The sequence below is a fragment of the Lissotriton helveticus genome, chromosome 3_1 (assembly GCF_964261635.1).
Source record: "Lissotriton helveticus chromosome 3_1, aLisHel1.1, whole genome shotgun sequence".
In the NCBI taxonomy this organism is placed as follows: Eukaryota; Metazoa; Chordata; class Amphibia; order Caudata; family Salamandridae; genus Lissotriton; species Lissotriton helveticus.
In genome coordinates this window covers 262,767,853-262,788,025 of record NC_136061.1, presented here as the reverse complement: position 1 = coordinate 262,788,025, position 20,173 = coordinate 262,767,853, and the positions used below count along the sequence as shown (strand labels likewise).

Here is a 20,173-nt window from a genome sequence, read left to right as displayed (position 1 = left end):
AAGCCAGGTGTAGTGTTACCACGAATCAGACAGTATAGATTGCCACCGGAGGCTGTAGCAGCCTTATCCAAAATTATTGACGAGCTCATCGCTCAAGGAGTGGTTGTAGAAACTGACTCCAATGTATGCAATTCTCCGATCATTCCAGTCATGAAACGTACTGATCCAAATGCACCCCGAGTATATCGATTAGTGATTGACTTACGAGAGCTTAATAAATGTATTATTCCCCAGTACCCAGTTGTCCCAGACATCTCTTCCCTATTGACAGCCATTGATTCAGAAGCCTCATTTTTTACAGTCATAGACCTCAAGAATGCATTTTTTAGTGTCCCCATTCATCCAGACAGCCAGTTCCTTTTCGGATTTTGTTTAAATGGAAGGAGCTATATGTTCACACGAGCTCCTCAAGGTTTCACAGAAAGTCCTAGTATTTACAGTCAAGCACTTAAGAGACAACTAGACAACATTGTAGAGATATCAATATAGGACTAGCTATGTTGTGTTAGAGGAAACTCAGAAGGTATATCTGTAGGCAAACCCTTAGGTTTGGTCATGAAGCCCTCACACACCAACCTAGTTGGTGTCATGCTTCATCATCGGGCCCACCACAGTGACACCGAATGTGTCCCGGGTGTGCTGCGACTCCAGATTACTGAGGAGCTGGTATTCTTACTGAGTGTGCAGTGTTGGTGAGAATGAAGATGAAAGGTTTTAAAAGCTATACAGGTGGTCCCAGTTCCCGAGGGTAAGAGGTAAATTTAATACCTGGGCCCCTGTTAGCAAGATAAAAAGGCTGTGGACGATGTGGAGTATATTAGGGGCTCCTACGTCCTTGTGGTCTACATGTTTCAGCCAGGCCTTTTGATTAAAACTGGCTTTCCTCAGGACCAAATGAGTATGTGTGGGTGAAAATAAACTATATTAAGTGAAAGTGTGTGGTAAAAAAGTGTTGCACTCGCTAAGGTGCCGTACGTGTAAGAGGGGGATTCCCTCTGCTTTACTGTACATATAACACAAAGACAGTACAGACATACAAAAAGAGTCATTGAGAATGGTATTAACCAAAACACAACAAATAGCCGGCTTCTGGTGTGCGTGAGCGACCTAGAGCGGCAAGTAACAATGCCATGAGTGTGCCATGGCTAAGGTGAACTATGGCGGTTAAATATTAAACGCAGTGGCAGTGGTGGGCTACACAGCGAAACAGGCATAGCGTGAGGTACAGGTAAGTATGGTACATAATTCCTCACACTTGCTACTTGCTGTTAAAGCCTCATGGGTCACTTGGCAGGGAGGGAAAGAAGATCCTAAATGTTTGTAGAGGATTACAGTTAGGATAGTACCTGTGGAGAGAAATTGTTGCTTACCCAGAGCGTTGTGCAGAGATCAAGCTTACTCACGGTATTTCCGATCAGCGGTTCCTGCGACCTATCGTCCTGCTCCAGTGTCCCGAATGAGCTTTGCCAGAGTCAGGTATGGGCTTAAATAGCCGGTTTGATTGTTATCACCTGGAGAGGGGAGAGGGCGCGGTCGCGTTTCCTTTTTAGAGCGCGGGCGCTGGGAGCTAGCGGTCTGCGCGTTGCGCATGCGCGATGTGAGGTTTCCAGCGCATGCGTGGTAGAGGTGTGTGCGAGCGCTATCCATTCGCGCATGCGCCATGGTACCAGGACTAGGTTAGCATTGGTAGTGGCATGTGCGCGCGAGTGCGTGCGCAACTGGGGCAAAAAAAGGAAAAGAAGCCCGTGTGGGTCTTTTAAGGTTTAAAAAGCAACAACAGCGATTGCAAGGTATATAGGCAAAGAAGGCAATTACAGAGTAGGGACAGATCACGAGTCTGAGCGCAGACAGGGATACTGACCAATACTTTACATAGGAGTGTTTATCTCGCCAGAGCATTCCACGGGATGGAATCATTGAGCCCCTCTATATGGGTAGAAAGGCGATAAATCCAGCGTTGCTCTTTGGTGAGCAGAGTCTTCTCATCACAAGCTGAAAGTGCGAATTGTTCGATGACCGTCCAGGTGAAATCATTCGGGGTGTGATTTTGCACGATGAAGTGCTGGGTCAGTTTGCTGATGTTTTTACCACAGCGCATGGTGCTCCTGTGTTCAGTCATCCTGGTTCTAACCTTCCTGGTCGTCATGCCTATGTATCTCAAGCCACAGCGACAGGTGATTAGGTATACTAGGTTAGATGAATTACAGTTCGTGAATTGTCGTTGTGTCCAGGTTTTACCATCTTCCAACGACAATGTTTTGGAAGGGGTAGTCAGGTGGCAGACGCTACAGTTGTAACATGGTTGGTGGCCTGTTAGTTCTGGTAGGCCCCAAGTGTTTAAAATTGTATGGCCGGTTTGCTGTGTTTTTCTGGGTCTCGTGGTTACCAGCTGATCCTTCAGATTTTGTGCTCTTTTGTAAGCAAAGCGGGGGAGGTCCCAGTTCCTCGCGCCTGAATTGATGATCTTCCAATTTTTGCGAATTATGCTGGAGACCTGATTGGAGGCGGTGTTATAGGTGGTGACACACGTCATGATGGGTGTTTCTGGTGGTCTGACCACGGTCTCAAGAAGGGCCTCCCTGTTTTGGTTGCGTGCTCGTTTACAGGATTTTGTGATGATTCTGGATGGGTAGCCACGGTCTCCCAACTTGTGGACCAAGGCTTTGGACTGGTGTTTGAAGTCATGGAGGTTGCTGCAGTTCCGGCGAATGCGCAGGAACTGTCCAAATGGCAGGTTCTCTCTCAAAGGTCTGGGGTGGAAACTATCAAAGCGCAACAACGAGTTCCTGGAAGTCGGTTTGTAATGAGTCGTTGTGGTCAGACCCCCCTGATCAGCTTTTATGTTGAGGTCCAGAAACGCCAGTTCAGTAGAACTGCTAGTGCAGGTGAACTTTAGAAAGGGATCAAGGCTATTGATCCAGGTGAGAAAATCTTTCAATGTCTCCTCATTGCCTTCCCAGACAATGAGGATATCGTCAATATATCGACGCCAAATTGTTATATTTGCTGAGTAGGGGTTCGTGGGGGCTTCGATATTTGTCTGCTCAAAGTGGTGGACATATAGCCCCGCCACGCTCGGCGCAAAGACACTGCCCATCGAGGTACCATTCGTTTGTAAGAAGAATGTATCTTCGTATTGGAAATAGTTCTCTTTTAATGCCAGCGTGGCGCAATCCAAGATGAAGTGACGGGGTGTACGATGTTGCCAGTCAATCTCCATCAAGACATCATGGAGTACCTTCAGTGTGGCATCCTGAGGGAGGCTCGTATATAGGCTCTCCACGTCCAATCCCACCAGGAGGTGTTTGTCTCTATCGAAACTGACATCCTTGATGATGTTAAGGAGGTGCTTCGTGTCTTTGACGTAGGATGGAGTTTTCTGAACCAATGGGTTGAGGTAGTGATCGCAGAACCGTGATAACGGTTCTAGGAGGGACTTTATCCCTGACACTATGGGTCTGCCCGGTGGTGGGGTGACCCCTTTATGCACCTTGGGCATGATGTAAAAGTAGGGTACTTTTGCATCACGTGTGTTGAGATACTCAGCTTCTTGCTTTGAGATGTATTCTGCGTCAGAAGCCTCCTGTACTAGTTCTGTGATCTTTTTTTGTAGATCTTTGGATGGGTCTCTCAGTAATTTTCTATAGTTACGAGTGTCGCTTAATAGTCTGCGGCATTCGGTGTCGTAGTCGATTTTGTTCATGATGACTATCCCTCCACCTTTATCTGCTGGTTTGATGATGCGGGTAGGGTCATTTTGGAGTTTTTTGATGATCTCCCTATCTTGAAAAGACAGATTGTTGAAATGGTTTTGGGGTTGCAATTTCTCGACTTCTGAGTATACTGCCAACTCGAAGGTACTGATCTCCACTGGCACGGTGGCAGGTGGTGGAGTGAAGTTGGATTTGAGTTTCAACCCAGTCTCATTAGTGGTTTCTGAGTCAAGAGGTTTCTCCTTGTTTTCGAAAAACGCTTTTAGCTTGAGTTTTCTAAAAAACTCGGCCAGTTCGACATGGAGTTTGAAAGTATCTAGTCTGATGGTCGGGACAAATGACAGTCCTTTGTTCAGGACATTGGTTTCTTCATTGGTGAGGGGTACGTCGGAGAGGTTGAATACCAGGGTGCCGGTATTGGTTGGTTCAGCTATTTGCTGGGGCCCGCTTGCTCTTTGGCTTTGTTCCTCGTGTTGGCACTGACCGGATCCTCTTCTGTGGACCACTGTGCTGGTTGAGGCGCCCACTGCACTTGCTGTGGTGGATTCCTTCTCTTGCCACGGGGTCTGCGGCCTTGGCCTAAAAAAGGATATCGTTGATTTGGGTTGTTCTGGTAGTATGGTACCTGGCCAGGCGGATATAAAGGTGGATATCCATAATAAGGAGGCATTGGGCCAAATGGAGGAGGGCCGAAGTTCTGGAATTGCGGGGGGCCTTGCCAAGGTTGTGCTTGTTGTTTCCCTCCACGGCCTCTCCCTCTGGCTTTGTGGGATCCATTACTGGAGCCACTGGAAATGGAACTAGTATCTCCTGAGCTGTCCGTGTTCTGGCCTCTTGTGGGTGCAGTATACGTGTCGCAACAATTTCTCTCCACAGGTACTATCCTAACTGTAATCCTCTACAAACATTTAGGATCTTCTTTCCCTCCCTGCCAAGTGACCCATGAGGCTTTAACAGCAAGTAGCAAGTGTGAGGAATTATGTACCATACTTACCTGTACCTCACGCTATGCCTGTTTCGCTGTGTAGCCCACCACTGCCACTGCGTTTAATATTTAACCGCCATAGTTCACCTTAGCCATGGCACACTCATGGCATTGTTACTTGCCGCTCTAGGTCGCTCACGCACACCAGAAGCCGGCTATTTGTTGTGTTTTGGTTAATACCATTCTCAATGACTCTTTTTGTATGTCTGTACTGTCTTTGTGTTTTATGTACAGTAAAGCAGAGGGAATCCCCCTCTTACACGTACGGCACCTTAGCGAGTGCAACACTTTTTTACCACACACTTTCACTTAATATAGTTTATTTTCACCCACACATACTCATTTGGTCCTGAGGAAAGCCAGTTTTAATCAAAAGGCCTGGCTGAAACATGTAGACCACAAGGACGTAGGAGCCCCTAATATACTCCACATCGTCCACAGCCTTTTTATCTTGCTAACAGGGGCCCAGGTATTAAATTTACCTCTTACCCTCGGGAACTGGGACCACCTGTATAGCTTTTAAAACCTTTCATCTTCATTCTCACCAACACTGCACACTCAGTAAGAATACCAGCTCCTCAGTAATCTGGAGTCGCAGCACACCCGGGACACATTCGGTGTCACTGTGGTGGGCCCGATGATGAAGCATGACACCAACTAGGTTGGTGTGTGAGGGCTTCATGACCAAACCTAAGGGTTTGCCTACAGATATACCTTCTGAGTTTCCTCTAACACAACATAGCTAGTCCTATATTGATATCTCTACATATAACCAGGGGACCCGGACTGGCTTACCTAGTCCTCTCTCTCCCTTTTGATTTGCTGAACTAGACAACATTCACATGCCAACTGACACTGCCCTGCTCCAGTATGTCGATGATCTACTGATCACAGCCCGTTCTGAACGTGACTGCGAGCGAGCGTCACTGACGGTTCTGTATTTCCTAGCCGAGATGGGGCACAAGGTGTCCCCTTCAAAGCTTCAATTCTGTGTCCAGCAAGTGGTATACTTAGGACACTTACTGTCCAAGAGGGGTAGGCAGTTGACACCTGACCGTATCCAGTTAATAGCGAGTCTTCCTCAGCCCAAGACCCAGAAGGAGGTACGTGCTTTTATTGGCCTTACTTCTTATTGCAGACAATGGATTCCTCAGTATGCATTTCTAGCCAAGCCACTGATACAGTTAACGACACAGGAGGCAGCCGTATCGACTGTCCTCCCTTGGACATCTGAACATACACTCAGTTTCAATGAGTTAAAGAAAGCCCTATGTCAAGCTCCAGTTCTAGCTACACCAAACTACAGTAAGCCTTTTACACTTTTCGTCACAGAACGCGAAGGTACAGCATTATCTGTTCTCACACAAGATCAAGCAGGACAATACAAGCCCTGTGCTTATTTTTCGAGCACATTAGATCCTGTAGCCCAGGCTCTGCCTGCGTGCCTCAAGTCAGTTGCAGCCACAGCACTAGCTATCAGACAAAGTGATTCCATAGTATTAGGACACTCCCTGACAGTACAGGTTCCACACTCCGTGGAAGTTCTTTTAAACCGAACACAAACTCAGCACTTGACAATTGCACGTTTAACAGGTTATGAATTGACACTGTTCCAGCCACACATAGAAATCAGACGCTGCAACGTTTTAAATCCTGCTACATTGTTACCATCAATTACTTCGAATTCTGCCACACACGACTGTGTGGAAGTAGTTAACATTATGACCAAGCCAAGACAAGATCTGACAGATATTCCACTACCAGATCCCGACCTGACACTTTATGTGGATGGTTCATGCATGAGAACTAGTACAGGAGAACTAGTAGCCGCGTATGCAGTGACTACTGACACTGAAGTTATTAAGACACACCGTATTGACACCCTGTCCGCTCAAGCAGCAGAGCTAGTTGCTCTGACACAAGCCTGCATACACGCTAAGAACCGGAAAGTAAATGTTTACACAGATTCACGCTACGCATTTGGAGTCGTACACGACTTTGGAGTGCTCTGGCAGGAGAGAGGTTTCATTACTTCTCATGGAACCAAGATTCGGCATGGTCTCCTTATTCAAGCTCTGTTAGATGCAATACATTTACCGACATCCATTGCTATCATGAAATGCAAAGCACATACGAAGGTTACTGACACTATTTCCCAAGGTAATGATCTAGCAGATCGCACAGCCAAGCTTACAGCTCAGACCCCAGACATTCCAGTTAACATGACACACACCCTAGATCCGACTACATGTATGACAGTTAAGGACCCTACTCAAGATGTCATAGATATCCAGTTACATGCTACTCCCGATGAAATCAAGAAATGGTCTGAACAAGGAGGGGTACAGACAGATCAGGGATGGGTAACGAAAGGAAAAGCCACTTGGTTTCTCCCCGACTCTATGGTTCAAGTCATTATCAATACCGCACATAGTCCAGCACATTTAGGAGAAAAAGCTATGTTAGACAGTATCCAGAACATTTGGTTCAACAAGCATTTACGAGCTGCAGCCAAGCAGAAAGTCCGTACCTGTATGATATGTTGTCAGTTTAATCCAGGTAAAGTGTCCCGGTGGAACAAGGTGGATTCCAACCTCCTGACCACCCTTTTGAAGTCCTCCAGATGGATTATATTCAGATGGAGCGATGTCGAGGTTTCAAGTATGTCCTTGTAGTTGTATGCGCTTTGTCCAGGTGGACAGAAGCATATCCAGTCCCAGATTACACAGCCGCGACCACTGCCAAGCAGTTGGTTCGTGAGTTCTTCCCCCGTTATGGACTCCCTAGGGTCGTATATTCTGATAACGGCCAGCCATTCTCCTCAGAGTTAATGAAACATGTTTCCCTTTTGTTAGGGTACCAGTGGAAGTTCCATTGTGTACGCCATCCTGAAGCAGCCGGTCTCGTAGAGAGACATAACCAGACTTTGAAAATCCGTATAGCAAAAGTTTGTCAAGAGAAAGGTGTAGACTGGCTAGTAGCTCTGCCAGTTGCTTTGTTCTATATGCGCATGGTCGCACATTCTAGATCAGGTCTGTCCCCGTATGAGGTCGTTTTCGGCCGCCCCCCTAACATGTGGGGTACACCCAGACCCCGAAGTATTACCGATGTTTCAAGTAATATGCTGACAGATTACCTAGCTTCCTTGATGTCTGCCCTCAACTCTTGTCGTTCACAGGTTGCCGCCGCATTTCCAGACAATACCGAGGTGGCACCGCATGAAATCGTTCCCGGATCCATGGTCTTGGTTCGCAATTTTGACCGCTCAAGTCCGCTGGAGCCACGCTGGAAGGAGCCCCGACAGGTCCTCCTCGCCACCCGTACAGCCGTGAAGTTGGAGGGACGCAAAGGCTGGGTGCACCTTTCGCACGTAAAGAAATTTTATGGACTGAAACCGGTCTCAAAGAACATTTCCCAGGATTTGAAGGATTACCAAAGTACTATTCTCAAGGACTGTCCCGCAAAGAACAATGATACTGCACCCTCCCTGTTAGAGAAAACTCCACAGCAGGAGTATAAGTTGAAACTCCGGTCTAGTAAAATAAGTCAGCCAGTTTGATTGTCTAAGTCCTCCCCTAGGTGAAACGGTTAGACTGTTTCTGACATGTATAAAATAGACCCCCATAGTGAGAGAGTTAGTCAAAACTCAATCCGATGTATCGTTTTTCTAAGTTTCATATTATTTCTCAGCATTATGATTTCCTGCACCAGTTATGCATTTTATCTGTATTTTCCAGTTTCTCATGTAAATAAGTCTGCTAATGCTACAGTAGAACACACGTTTAGTGATCTGCCTCCTCATGAACTCTCTTACCGCCTCGCTATGCGTAATAACTCTTTCATCCGCATGTTACATTATTCACACCAGACCAGCAATGCCACTAATTGTTGGGTGTGTGGCCGACTCCCCCCTTTCCAGCTACCGAAGGGAGTTCTGCCACTCTTTCCTTATCCATTTTCGCATATTGGTTCGTGTGGAGCATGGTCCACGTTAACGTCATCCTCAACAGATATGTCTTTTCTTAACAGTACATGTTTTCCAGACAAGCAAGGTCTCCCCCACAGAACCGGGTTAGACCTAGAAAATGAAGTGTATAATTTAGGTAATTATTCTTCGAATTTCATGGTCCTGAATGTTCAGTCTGATACTACTCCAGACTTACCTGCTATTTCAGTACTACCAGTCAAAGGCGAATTATGTGTTAGGAATAATGGTTCTACACACGTAGGACATAGTGATTGTACTACTATTGTCAAATATAGTGACAGTGGGAAATCTATTTTCAAAGCTTCACGTCATTCTTATTTTATTTGTGGTCAGACCGCATATGTTCGTCTGCCCCTCGATTGGGAGGGAACCTGTTACATTGCCTTCCTACTGCCACCTGTTTTCCTAGCCCCACCTGATTATCATAGAAACACACATCTAGTACACATTAGACATAGAAGGGAGTCCCCCATTGTCGATTATACTGAAACTGCTCTAGAACAGTATACAGATTTCAATAGAGGTTTCTTCTTCTTTATAGGACCTATCCAGAATAGTAAGCTAATCCGTAGGTTAACCAGAACCCTTGAAGTAGTAGTCAAATGAGACTGCCTCTGCTCTAGGTAACTTAACTGAAGAGCAATCTGCTATGAGATTTGTCGTTTTACAGAATCGTCTCGTCCTTGACGTCATATTGGCCGATAGGGGCGGGGCCTGTAGAGTCATCGGATCTAGTTGCTGCATTTTCATTCCAAATAACGCGCCGTCTGTTTATTCAGCTATAACCAGACTCCATAAAATTGCCCATCTGTTACACCAAGATCCAGGCACCTGGACGTGGTCCGGTTGGTTCTGGAACATAGTTTCCGCCTGGGGATGGAAAGTATTGTCATTTCTAGGTATTGCAGTAGCGATCATATTCAGCTGCTGCCTCTGTATACAATGTGGCCCTGCGATTTGCGGCATTTGTGCTACCTCTTGTATTCCTAGTCCCAAGCCCCGTTCTAAAACCCGTTCCCAGAAAATTCGAGACGAGCAAATGATACTGTATGAAATGATAGATGGTATCATGAATATTGATGTTTCCTGATGGAAACGTAGTGACAAGGAGGGAATGTGGAAAAGTAAATTTTGCCATGTTCTGTGTCCCTATGCGTCATCCATCATATGTTATTTGTGCATGATTAATATGCATATGTATTCCCTATGTTCGATTAAAGACGCAATTACAGTTGTGTCCATCTCTAGTATGTCAGTTTCCAGTTCTCGTGAATACTACGAATATCAGGCCTATGTAAAGTTACGTTGCCACGTTTCTCAGTGTGCACGTTATTCCATTGTAAAGTCCCCGTTTCTAGGCCTCAGAAGGGCCTGGACACCAGATTCAGCTCCTGTCTCCTGTCTCCTGAAGCCTCGCTGAGGAGCGATACAGCCCCCACCTGTATCCTCGACCCTTCACTTACTTCCTGCCTCGCAGTGCCCGGTTCAGCCTGGCTCTGCCTCTGAGTCTGCCAAGAGTATGTTATGATTCCAGTTATCAGTTCAGTACTCCTTCTCTGCATTCCTAAGCTACTGAATCGCATCAATAGTTTCCGTCATTGTCTAGCCTTTACGTCTCCACGTTAGAGAAATACTGCATTTTAATGGTCATTTAATATTCTTCATCACGCACTACATGTAGAATAATGCATGCTCCAGTCTTAGAGTCCGTTAGCCTCTCCCCTCCTGACTCTTAGTTCATATCAACATGTTCTCTAAACATCAGATACTAGATACTGCTTAGGTACATGTCGCCCTGACTCTCCAGACTTCAGTCTCTGCTCCTAGCACAGAGTTCGAAGCCCCCAGCTTCTCCTAGTAATACGTCATTGCCAGTTTGCGCGCACCATCAGGTTAGAGGTCCCGGCTCCTCAGGTAGCCCCCTCCATGGTTTCCGCCCCATTCATGACATATTCTGTTACGTTTGCATCACATGTCTATGTATACGCCCTGTTACACCTCTTTTCACCCTTATCTTTCGCGACTGCTATTGACCACACCCACTGCTCCGCCTATCGTATGTATTGTAATGCAACTGTTTTAGTATATATGATCGTGTATTGTTATTAAATGTTAGCGCGCTCATCCCAGATCCAGCCCCAGCAGCTGCTGGGCCCTGCCATCCTATTCCTATGCAGGTTGTCCTGTTCCTGTCCTTATGCTGTATTAAACCTGAAAAACTCCTACTACCTCGAATCTTGACTCTTATTTATTGAGCTATCTGTTATTCATTTATTCATCCAAAAAATAGAGGTATTATTTATTTATTTACCACAGGCTTTTGAAGGCTGGTTACTGGGAAGTAAAGTTACTGATTACACAGGATTGTATAACCTAATTATGAGAGAACAAATCTTAAGTAATTGTCAAAATCAGTTGTTGCATCAGCACCTTATTGACTCAGATCTGACCTCTCCCCAAGAATTGGGAAAGAAGGCAGACAGATGGGTCAGGACAAGGGTCAAGCAGCAGAACCAGAACCAGGGTGGTGGCCAGAAGAAAGCAGATCCCAAGGGTAATGAGAATAAGCAAAATGACCAGAAGTCTTCAACAGGGCCCCAACAACCTAAAGAGGGTGGGTCCCAGAATTCCCAAAAGAAGAAGAATAATGGTCAGAAGAAACCATGGTGCCAGTACTGCAAAAGTAATACTCACTGGTTTAGTGAGTGCACCAAGAAAGGCCCAACTCCTACCACTACTGCCCCTAAGGCACCTGCACCCCCTAGTACAGTTAGTAGTGGTAGTAATCCTCCTAAGGCTATAGTGGGGTTAACCCTGGGAACTGAGGCGGGCTCTGACTTAGTCAGAACACCTACTCAGGCTGTTCTTGTTTGTACTGGGGACATGGATATGACCCCTACAATAAGTCCCAGTACTCTGGGCAAGTACAGGCAAACGCCTTTGATTAATGGAAAAATAGCTCAGGCCTACAGGGACACTTGTGCCAGTGTCACTATGGTGACACCAAACTTTGTGGACCCTGACCAGGTAATACTGGGTTCAGACTACCTGGTGACCAATGCTAGCAATGCCACTACCTCCCATAGTATGGCACTTGTTAATTTCTCCTGGGGAGGGGTAAATGGCCTCAAAAGGGTTGTTGTTAGTTCAGACCTCCCAGTAGACTGTCTTTTGGGCAATGCTTTGGAATCCTCCTTATGGTCAGATGTGGAGTATAGGACTCATGTGGAAATGTAAGGTTTCTCAGCACATGTCCTTGCTGTGACTAGGTCACAGGCCAAGAAATACACAGCTAAACTAGTGCTGGATCCTGGAAGAATGGACCAGACACTAACCAAGAGAAAGAGCAGTAGGGGTAAGGTTGACTCTTCCCCCCTGCCTCAGGTGGAGGATCAGCTCTCTCAGGAGACTGATCCCAAGACCCCAGAAGGAACTGTCCTAGAAGAGCTTGAGCCTGAACAGGTTGAGTTTCTTGGGACAGGGGGCCCTTCCAGGGCAGACTTGAGGCAGGCCCAGTTAGACTGCCCCTCTCTTGAACCCCTCAGACAGCAGGCTGCTGCTGAGACTGCAGGGAATGCTACAGGTGCCCATAAGGTATATTGGGATGATGGACTCCTATACTCTGAGACAAGAGACCCCAAGCCTGGTGCTACCAGGAGGCTGGTCATCCCCTTGACTCTGAGAGGCTTCCTTCTCACCTTAGCCCATGAAATTCCCCTTGCAGGTCACTTAGGCCAGAACAAGACTTGGGACAGGCTTGCCCCACACTTTCACTGGCATCACATGTCTGAGGACACTAAGGACTTTTGTCGTTCATGTATCACCTGCCAAGCCAGTGGCAAATCAGGTGGCACAACAAAGGCCCCCCTTATACCACTACCTGTGGTGGGGGTTCCCTTTGAGAGAGTGGGGATTGACATTGTTGGACCAATGGACCCCCCAACAGCATCTGGGCACAGATTTATACTGGTGGTAGTGGATCATGCCACCAGGTATCCAGAAGCTATTCCCCTTAGGACCACTACAGCTCCTGTTGTGGCAAGGGCCCTGGTTGGAGTTTTCTCCAGAGTGGGGTTCCCTAAGGAGGTGATCTCTGACAGAGGTGCAAACTTCATGTCAGGATACTTGACTGCTATGTGGAAGGAATGTGGTGTCAATTACAAATTCACCACACCCTATCACCCACAATGCAATGGGCTTGTTGAAAGATTCAACAAGACCCTCAAAGGGATGATAAAAGGGTTACCAGAAAAGCTTAGGCGAAGATGGGACATCCTTTTACCCTGCCTTCTGTTTGCTTACAGAGAGGTCCCACAGAAGGGGGTTGGTTACAGCCCTTTTGAGCTTTTGTTTGGACATTCTGTAAGAGGACCCCTATGTCTTGTGAAGGAAGGATGGGAGTTACCTCTCAAAAAGTCTAAACTTGACATAGTGGGCTATGTACTTGGTCTCCGCTCCAGGATGGCAGAGTACATGGAGAAGGCATCTAAAAACCTGGAGGCCAGCCAAGAACTTCATAAAGCTTGGCATGACCAAAAGGCTGTCCTAACTGTTTACCATGCAGGACAGATGGTGTGGGTGCTGGAGCCAGTGGCCCCAGCAGCTCTCCAAGACAAATGGTCTGGACCCCACATCATCATTGAACAAAAGGGAGAAGTCACCTATTTGGTGGACATGGGAACTCCCAGGAGCCCTCACAGAGTACTTCATGTGAATAGGCTCAAAGCATTTGTTGACAGGGAGGACATGGGCTTGCTCATGGCCACAGATGAGGGACAGGAGGAAGAGAGTGACCCTCTCCCAGACCTGCTCACTCAGAGCCCTGATGATGGGTCAGTGGATGGTGTAGTCTTTTCTGACAGCCTCTCTGAGCATCAGCAACAGGATTGTAGGCAAGTCCTTCAATCCTTCAGACAAATGTTTATCTGACCCCCAGTCAGACAAACTGGTGCACACATGAGGTGGACACTGGAGACAGTCTGCCTATAAAGAGTAAAATCTACAGGCAACCTGACCACGTCAGGGACTGCATAAAAACTGAAGTACAAAAGATGTTGGAATTGGGAGTCATTGAACCCTCAGAGAGCCCTTGGGCTAGTCCTGTAGTTCTAGTGCCTAAACCTCACACCCAGGATGATAAGAGAGAGATTAGGTTTTGCGTAGACTACAGGGGTCTCAATGCTGTCACTAAGACAGATGCCCATCCAATACCAAGAGCAGATGAACTCATTGACAGATTGGCTTCTGCCAAGTTCTTGAGTACATTTGACCTGACAGCTGGTTATTGGCAAATCAGGTTAGCTGAGAATGCCAAGGCCAAGACAGCATTTTCTACCCCAGGAGGTCATTACCAATTTGTGGTGATGCCCTTTGGTTTGAAAAATGCCCCTGCCACTTTTCAAAGGTTGGTGAACCAAGTTCTCACTGGGTTGGATGACTTTTGTGCAGCATATCTAGATGATATTGCTGTATTTAGCTCCACCTGGGAGGATCACCTGATCCACCTGATGAAAGTTTTAGAGGCCCTGCAAAAGGCAGGCCTCACTATCAAGGCTACTAAGTGCCAGATAGGGCAGAGTCAAGTTGTGTACTTGGGCCACCTTGTAGGTGGAGGCCAAGTTCAACCTCTGGAGAGCAAGATACAGGCCATAAGGGACTGGGCTCCTCCAACCACCCAGACACAGGTCAGAGCTTTCTTGGGCCTGTCTGGGTATTATAGGAAATTTGTCAGAAATTATGGGACCATTGTGACTCCACTTAATGACCTGACAAGTAAGAAAATGCCAAAGAAAGTTCAGTGGACAGTTAGCTGTCAGAAGGCATTCGATGATCTAAAGCAGGCCATGTGCACTGCACCTATTCTCAAGAGCCCAGACTACTCCAAACCTTTCATTGTCCAAACAGATGCTTCTGAATTGGGTGTGGGAGCTGTTCTATCTCAGCTGAATATTGATGGTCATGACCAGCCCATTGCTTTTATAAGTAGAAGGCTGACCCCTAGAGAGAAACGTTGGTCAGCTATTGAAAGGGAGGCCTTTGCTGTGGTTTGGGCCCTGAAGAAGTTGAGGCCATACTTGTTTGGTACTCACTTCAAAGTTCAGACCGACCATAAGCCCCTCTTATGGCTAAATCAAATGAAGGGTGAAAACCCCAAACTTCTTAGGTGGTCCATTTCCCTACAGGGGATGGACTTTACAGTGGAGCACCGCCCAGGAACTGACCATGGTAATGCAGATGGTCTCTCCACGTACTTCCACCTCAGAGCAAGAAGACTCACCTGGTCAAGGTTAGTTTAATGTCCCTAAGTTTGGGGGGGGTTATGTAGGAGAGTGGGGTCTGCAATCCCATGGCCACCCCAGATTTTTGCTTTTTGCTTTACTGGTTTACGACTTTCCCTGGCTGTGGGCCTGCTAATCAGACCCACAGCCTAGCTGTTCTCTCTCTAAATTGACAAGCATGTACCTTAGGTGCATTTACCAATTGGTACTGGGCCACCTTATCAGTCCCTGTACAGTATACCTTAGGTATCCAGGGCATAGGTGTACCCAGGGCCTACCAGGGGCTGCAGCATGTATTATGCCACCCCTGGCTGGCCACCCAAATCTGACACAACTGGCTGCACGACAGCTGGGGCAAGGTGGTGTAAACACCCTTTGCTTTAGATATAGTATTCCTATATCTAACCCTAAAATGGACACATATATTCCTATCAGTCACTCCTATGGCAGGCCTTAGCAATCCTGAAGGCAGAGTGCTTGGATTTATGTGAGATGGTGCTCTGGCATGAGCTAAGCCCATTTGCAGCTTGCGGAACCAAGTCCTAATAGCTGTTCCATGATAACGCTATACCATATACTCTTAAGTGCATTATAATCCTCGCGGTTAAATGCTAACTTTGGCATAGCATTATCAAAACATGTCGAGTAAGGTGTCATACGAATTGGAATACTAACCCCTCGCCAATTCTGGCGACGGGGTTAGCATTCCACCCTTCTAGAGGGACACGACATGTATGTAACTGTAAACCCCGGTCAAAGTTAACTCAAGCCTCAGCATCACAAAATGGATGCTGCCACCACAGACACAAGTCTGACCTCCTGCTGCTGGGAGTCCTTCCAGCGAGGGAGGCTCAGACAAAGGGTTTCCTGCCTTGGGAGGTGCTAGCACCACCCCAGACAGGATTTTGTGTATTAGGTAGGGCCAGGCTGAAAGGAATGAGACATGCCTGGGGCACACAAGGTGTCCTGTGCATATACCGGTTCCAACCAGTTGCTGGGGCACTCCAGCTCCAGCTCTGGCGGGAAACTGGACAAAGGAAAGGGGGTGTAGCCACCCCCCTTCCTGGTCCCACCCAGGGGAGGGACCTAGTCGTAGTGCAGCCCCCTTTAGCCGGATAAAGGTAGGAGCTGGTCCCATTCCAAGTTAGATTAATCTTGACAACCTTCCACGAAGAAACTCTTGACCTTCGACCTCCTGATCCATCAGAAGACTGAAGAATCTCCCCTATGGTCAGGGAGTGACCATCCTGCTTCGCAGGCACCATCAAGCTTCTGTGCGGTTTGCTGCAAAGTCCTTCCTTCCAGGAATCCGACGACCCAGCTCGACAAGACCCGGACCTCCAGACCTCTCTGACCTCTACCCACATCCCCAGCACAGCTGAGACCCGTGGGTGCGACGAGCAACGTGGAGACGGCCATCTTGAAGAAACCTGCACAGCGCTTCCAGCACGACCCCCGAGTGACCCTCGTGTAAGTGCATCAGGGTTTGAGAAGCCCTACACCGACGCAGCTCCTGCACCAAAGACCAGCCCCCCAGCATCCCCATGATCTGCGTGGGGTCCTTTTACCTGGTTGCTGCTTGTCCTGTTGTCTGGTCACTTGCCGGCTGGCTAGTGACCTCTGAGACGACGACCCCAAGAATTCGACTCTGCTAGTCTGGTCCCCCAGACTGGCCCTTGCTTCCTTGTAAAAAGAGGAACACCCCGGACCCTCCTGGTCCGCACCAGACGCCATCTTTGTTCCACCGCGTGGCTTGCATTAGCCAAGGCCTGTTGTCCAGATCGACGATCCGACACCGCCAACAGCAGCAGACTACGTGGGACAGCTCGTGCCTCCAGCCTGGTCGTGAAGAGCAGCTCCTGGTCCTCGCAGCTACAGAGAGAAGCAACCCCTCCGTCACCTGAACTCGGCGACAGCTCCTGGTTCCCTCCTGGTTCCAGCACCGTCACTGGCTAGTTACCAAGACTCTGTCCCCTTCCCTTTCAGGACTTCCATCTTCTTAGTTCCATCCTTGGAACCACCGGACTCCTCCATCTGGCTGCCTGCCAGCAACTTCTTGTTTCAGGCATCCCCGGGATCAACAGCAAACCCGACGCAACTTCAACCCTATGCACCCGCAGCCTGTGGGTTAGGTAACTAAAGCTTCTAGGTGCTGAAGTCGGGGTCCACTATCCTAGTGTCCAGGTCCACTGTTGTGTTCCCTCCATCCAGCCGGGTTCGTCCGGAATCCGTAACTTTGTAAACTGTTGCATCCATAGACGTTGGTACGCATCCCGCGTGAGAGTTCCCACTCTGCACGTGAGTCCCGTGGGCCTCCTGCTCCTTACTTACCTAGTTTGTAGCGTAGTCCCAGCGATCCTCCAGCCTCTGGATCTCCGAACAGTATTTTCCTTCCTCGCATTCCATTGTTCTGAGTATATGGTTTGTCGTGCTCCTAAGGCACTTGTGTAAAAATTGTGCGAACTCGTATTTCCTTTTTAGTATTGTCATGTGCTTAGCCCTCTGATCTCATAAAGAGTTCAGAGGTGTTGTTATTAATAAATAGACTGTTTATTTTCATAACAACCTGTGTGGTGTCCTTTCATTTGGTATTCAAGGGGTTATACTATGGTAAAACAGCTGGCTTCACATGCCAAAAGAGATTAGCCTAAAAGACTGCTTTTGTCCACGCTACTAGGATAGCAGGTCTATACGGTTGACTTTACAACCAATCACCATAAGGGTTGTTTGGACTGATACAAGGTGATCACTAGAACTAGTGAGCATCATATATCAGGCCAACTTCTCACAATCTGAATCTGACTTTGCACTTTCACGTAGTTAATGATAACTGGGGTTTCTGATGGCAGTATTGATGGTCTTACCTTCGTATCTGCTTGAGGATGTAATCTCTGGAAATGTACTTGATATTTTCATCTACAACTGAGCGTACTCCCTCCTCTTCGGTCAGCTGCTTCTCCAGCCATTCCACCAGGTCTTTGTTGTTGTCCCACAGGTACGCCTGAAAAGAGAAGAGAGAGAAGCATTTCAGGTAATCGGCATATACCCTTAGGCAAAAACACAGACAGCCCTAATGGAAAAGAAGGTGCTTCCTATCCAATGCAATAACACACTGAACATCAGGAGTTCACTGTGCCAAAGAGCAGGTAGGACTACTTAAAATACTGGCAACTTAACATCCCAAGAAGGATATACAAAGGAGGGTATACCTTTCTAGCACAATGTCTAAATGAATTATCAGGAAATAGTTATATTATCGGGCCACGAGTATATTTTGAATTTAGGCCGAATCCCATATATTGTACTACAACTCAATACTTTTTAACTCACACCCTGGAGCACTGGGGCTTGCCCCCTACTAGTAAGGCAGATGCTTGTGAGACAATGACCCACTGCATTTTGACACCGTGGCAACGACTTTAATCTTTTATTAAATTGAATGGACAGATTCGATGCATCCTTCAGTCCTTCCATAAACCAGTCATGTTTGCAAATACTGAAAATCAGAAACCTACAGAACCACTTAGAATAGAACTGATACCTTAGGTGTGCTTCTGATGGTCACGGGAGGGTCACTCTAGGTCACAGAGAGTAGAGAATGCAAAGTTTGAATCGTAAAACTTATCGGACCATCTGGGCACTCACATTCTGCATAGGGTTGGGCTTGCAGGTCAAGCACTGGGACTGCTCTGGACATATGATACTGGGAGCACAACTAAATAAGGACGTGACACAATGAATTTGGATCATGAACTGCAAGACATTGTCTTGCAAAGAGTATACCGAGAAAAGATGAAAATGCTATTCAACCACAGCAGCCAATCAGGCCCTCATATTAGGGCTGTTGTAAAAGAGAAACTCAGGTTCATGGATTTCAGTCTCATGGGGATCCTAATAGTAAAAAGACTGTCCTCTCTAATTCTTAGCAATTAAATTCAAAATGGATGATGAATGAATGTCCATTGATGGCTCAGCGGTCTGTTGTCAGCAAGCAACTTTTGAGAGTCCTCGGCCAGTGCAGAAAGGCTTCAGACCCAAGGTATAGGGGGTCGGTCTTCCCGGGGTTAGCTACAGTAACCGCTAAGGAGACACTAGTCTCCATAGAGAGATTAATTACAATTTAAGGGTTTTGAAGTAAAGAGACTATCAGACTAAAAGTAGGCAAGAAAATTGGTGAAAAAACGGGGGAGAGAGAGGAAGGGGTAGAGAGATAGAAGTGAGAGAAGTAAGAGGATGATGATAAAGGATAAAACCACCAGTAGAAGATTGAGACATGGGCACGTCTCCCCATAAGGAGTTCTTGAATACACCCCTCCGCTTGGTTTCCTCTCTTTTTGTTTGTTGGGATAATATGGCCTGTTTGTTATGGGCGTAGGGTCTGGTGGGCAGGATTTGACGACATAATAACGCAGGGGTGTGTTAGACGCCTAATGGCTTTCCCCACTCCTCTCACCGGCTCTCATTTTCTTTACAAATCATTTAGGAATCGTTTGGTTAATGGTTTCCGGAAAGCCAAGTACCACCATTAGGACTCATTCATATTTATGCCATTTTGTTTGGGTAATTAAACACAAAGCTCGTCATTTAAAGGAGCACTATCCTTCTCCGTTATCACTAACGAAGTCAAAGTCAGAATGACAATGAGCTTGGAGATATAATCAACTCGGAGCTAAAGCGCGGAGGCAGCACAGTCCTGCCGCAGCCGCTGCTTGGCTGGGGGAGACACCTTTGTGGTCTCAGTCTATACATTTTTCTTGTGATGGGCATGAAGTCCCCAGTCCCTGTATACTCCTTGTGGATGGCTCATTAAGTCTCTTATGTTGGTGTTCAAATTCTTTCCCAAGCCTGCCCACATCTTCGGTTTTCTCTCACAAATGTCCTGTAATTCTCACAAATACTACTATTACTACTAGTTCACAAATGTTTCATGTTAACATCGGAATTTTACATGGCTTTTACGTTATTTCGAGAAAAAAGTATTGTCAAAATCCATACAGTTTCATAGTATGTGGCAAAGAGTTTTAGAGTTAACTCACAAGAAAATGGCACAACAATTTTCAGTGCTAATTAGCACCCGTGAGAAAATAAGGGCAATTTGAGTTGAAAACTGAAATTTTAACACAGCTAGACACTGGAAAAATGTAGTCAGAGGATTTACCGTCCTGGTGCTGTGGAAAGGATCTTTGTTGCGGATTAACAAGCCTAAAAA

The 20,173-nt window shown here is 46.9% G+C and overlaps 1 protein-coding gene across 6 annotated transcripts in view; it reads right to left on the bottom strand.

The window, feature by feature from the left end:
- Positions 1 to 20,173, bottom strand: part of ACACA (acetyl-CoA carboxylase alpha) — a 1,199,721-nt gene that overhangs the window by 21,455 nt on the left and 1,158,093 nt on the right. For all 6 annotated transcript variants that reach the window (XR_013608606.1, XM_078679777.1, XM_078679779.1 and 3 more), the window contains one exon: positions 17,829 to 17,965. Coding sequence is in view for 5 of the 6 variants with exons in the window: in XM_078679777.1 (XP_078535903.1) it covers positions 17,829 to 17,965 (137 nt within the window). In the remaining variant the exon portion in view is untranslated. The remainder of the gene's footprint in view (positions 1 to 17,828; positions 17,966 to 20,173) is intronic.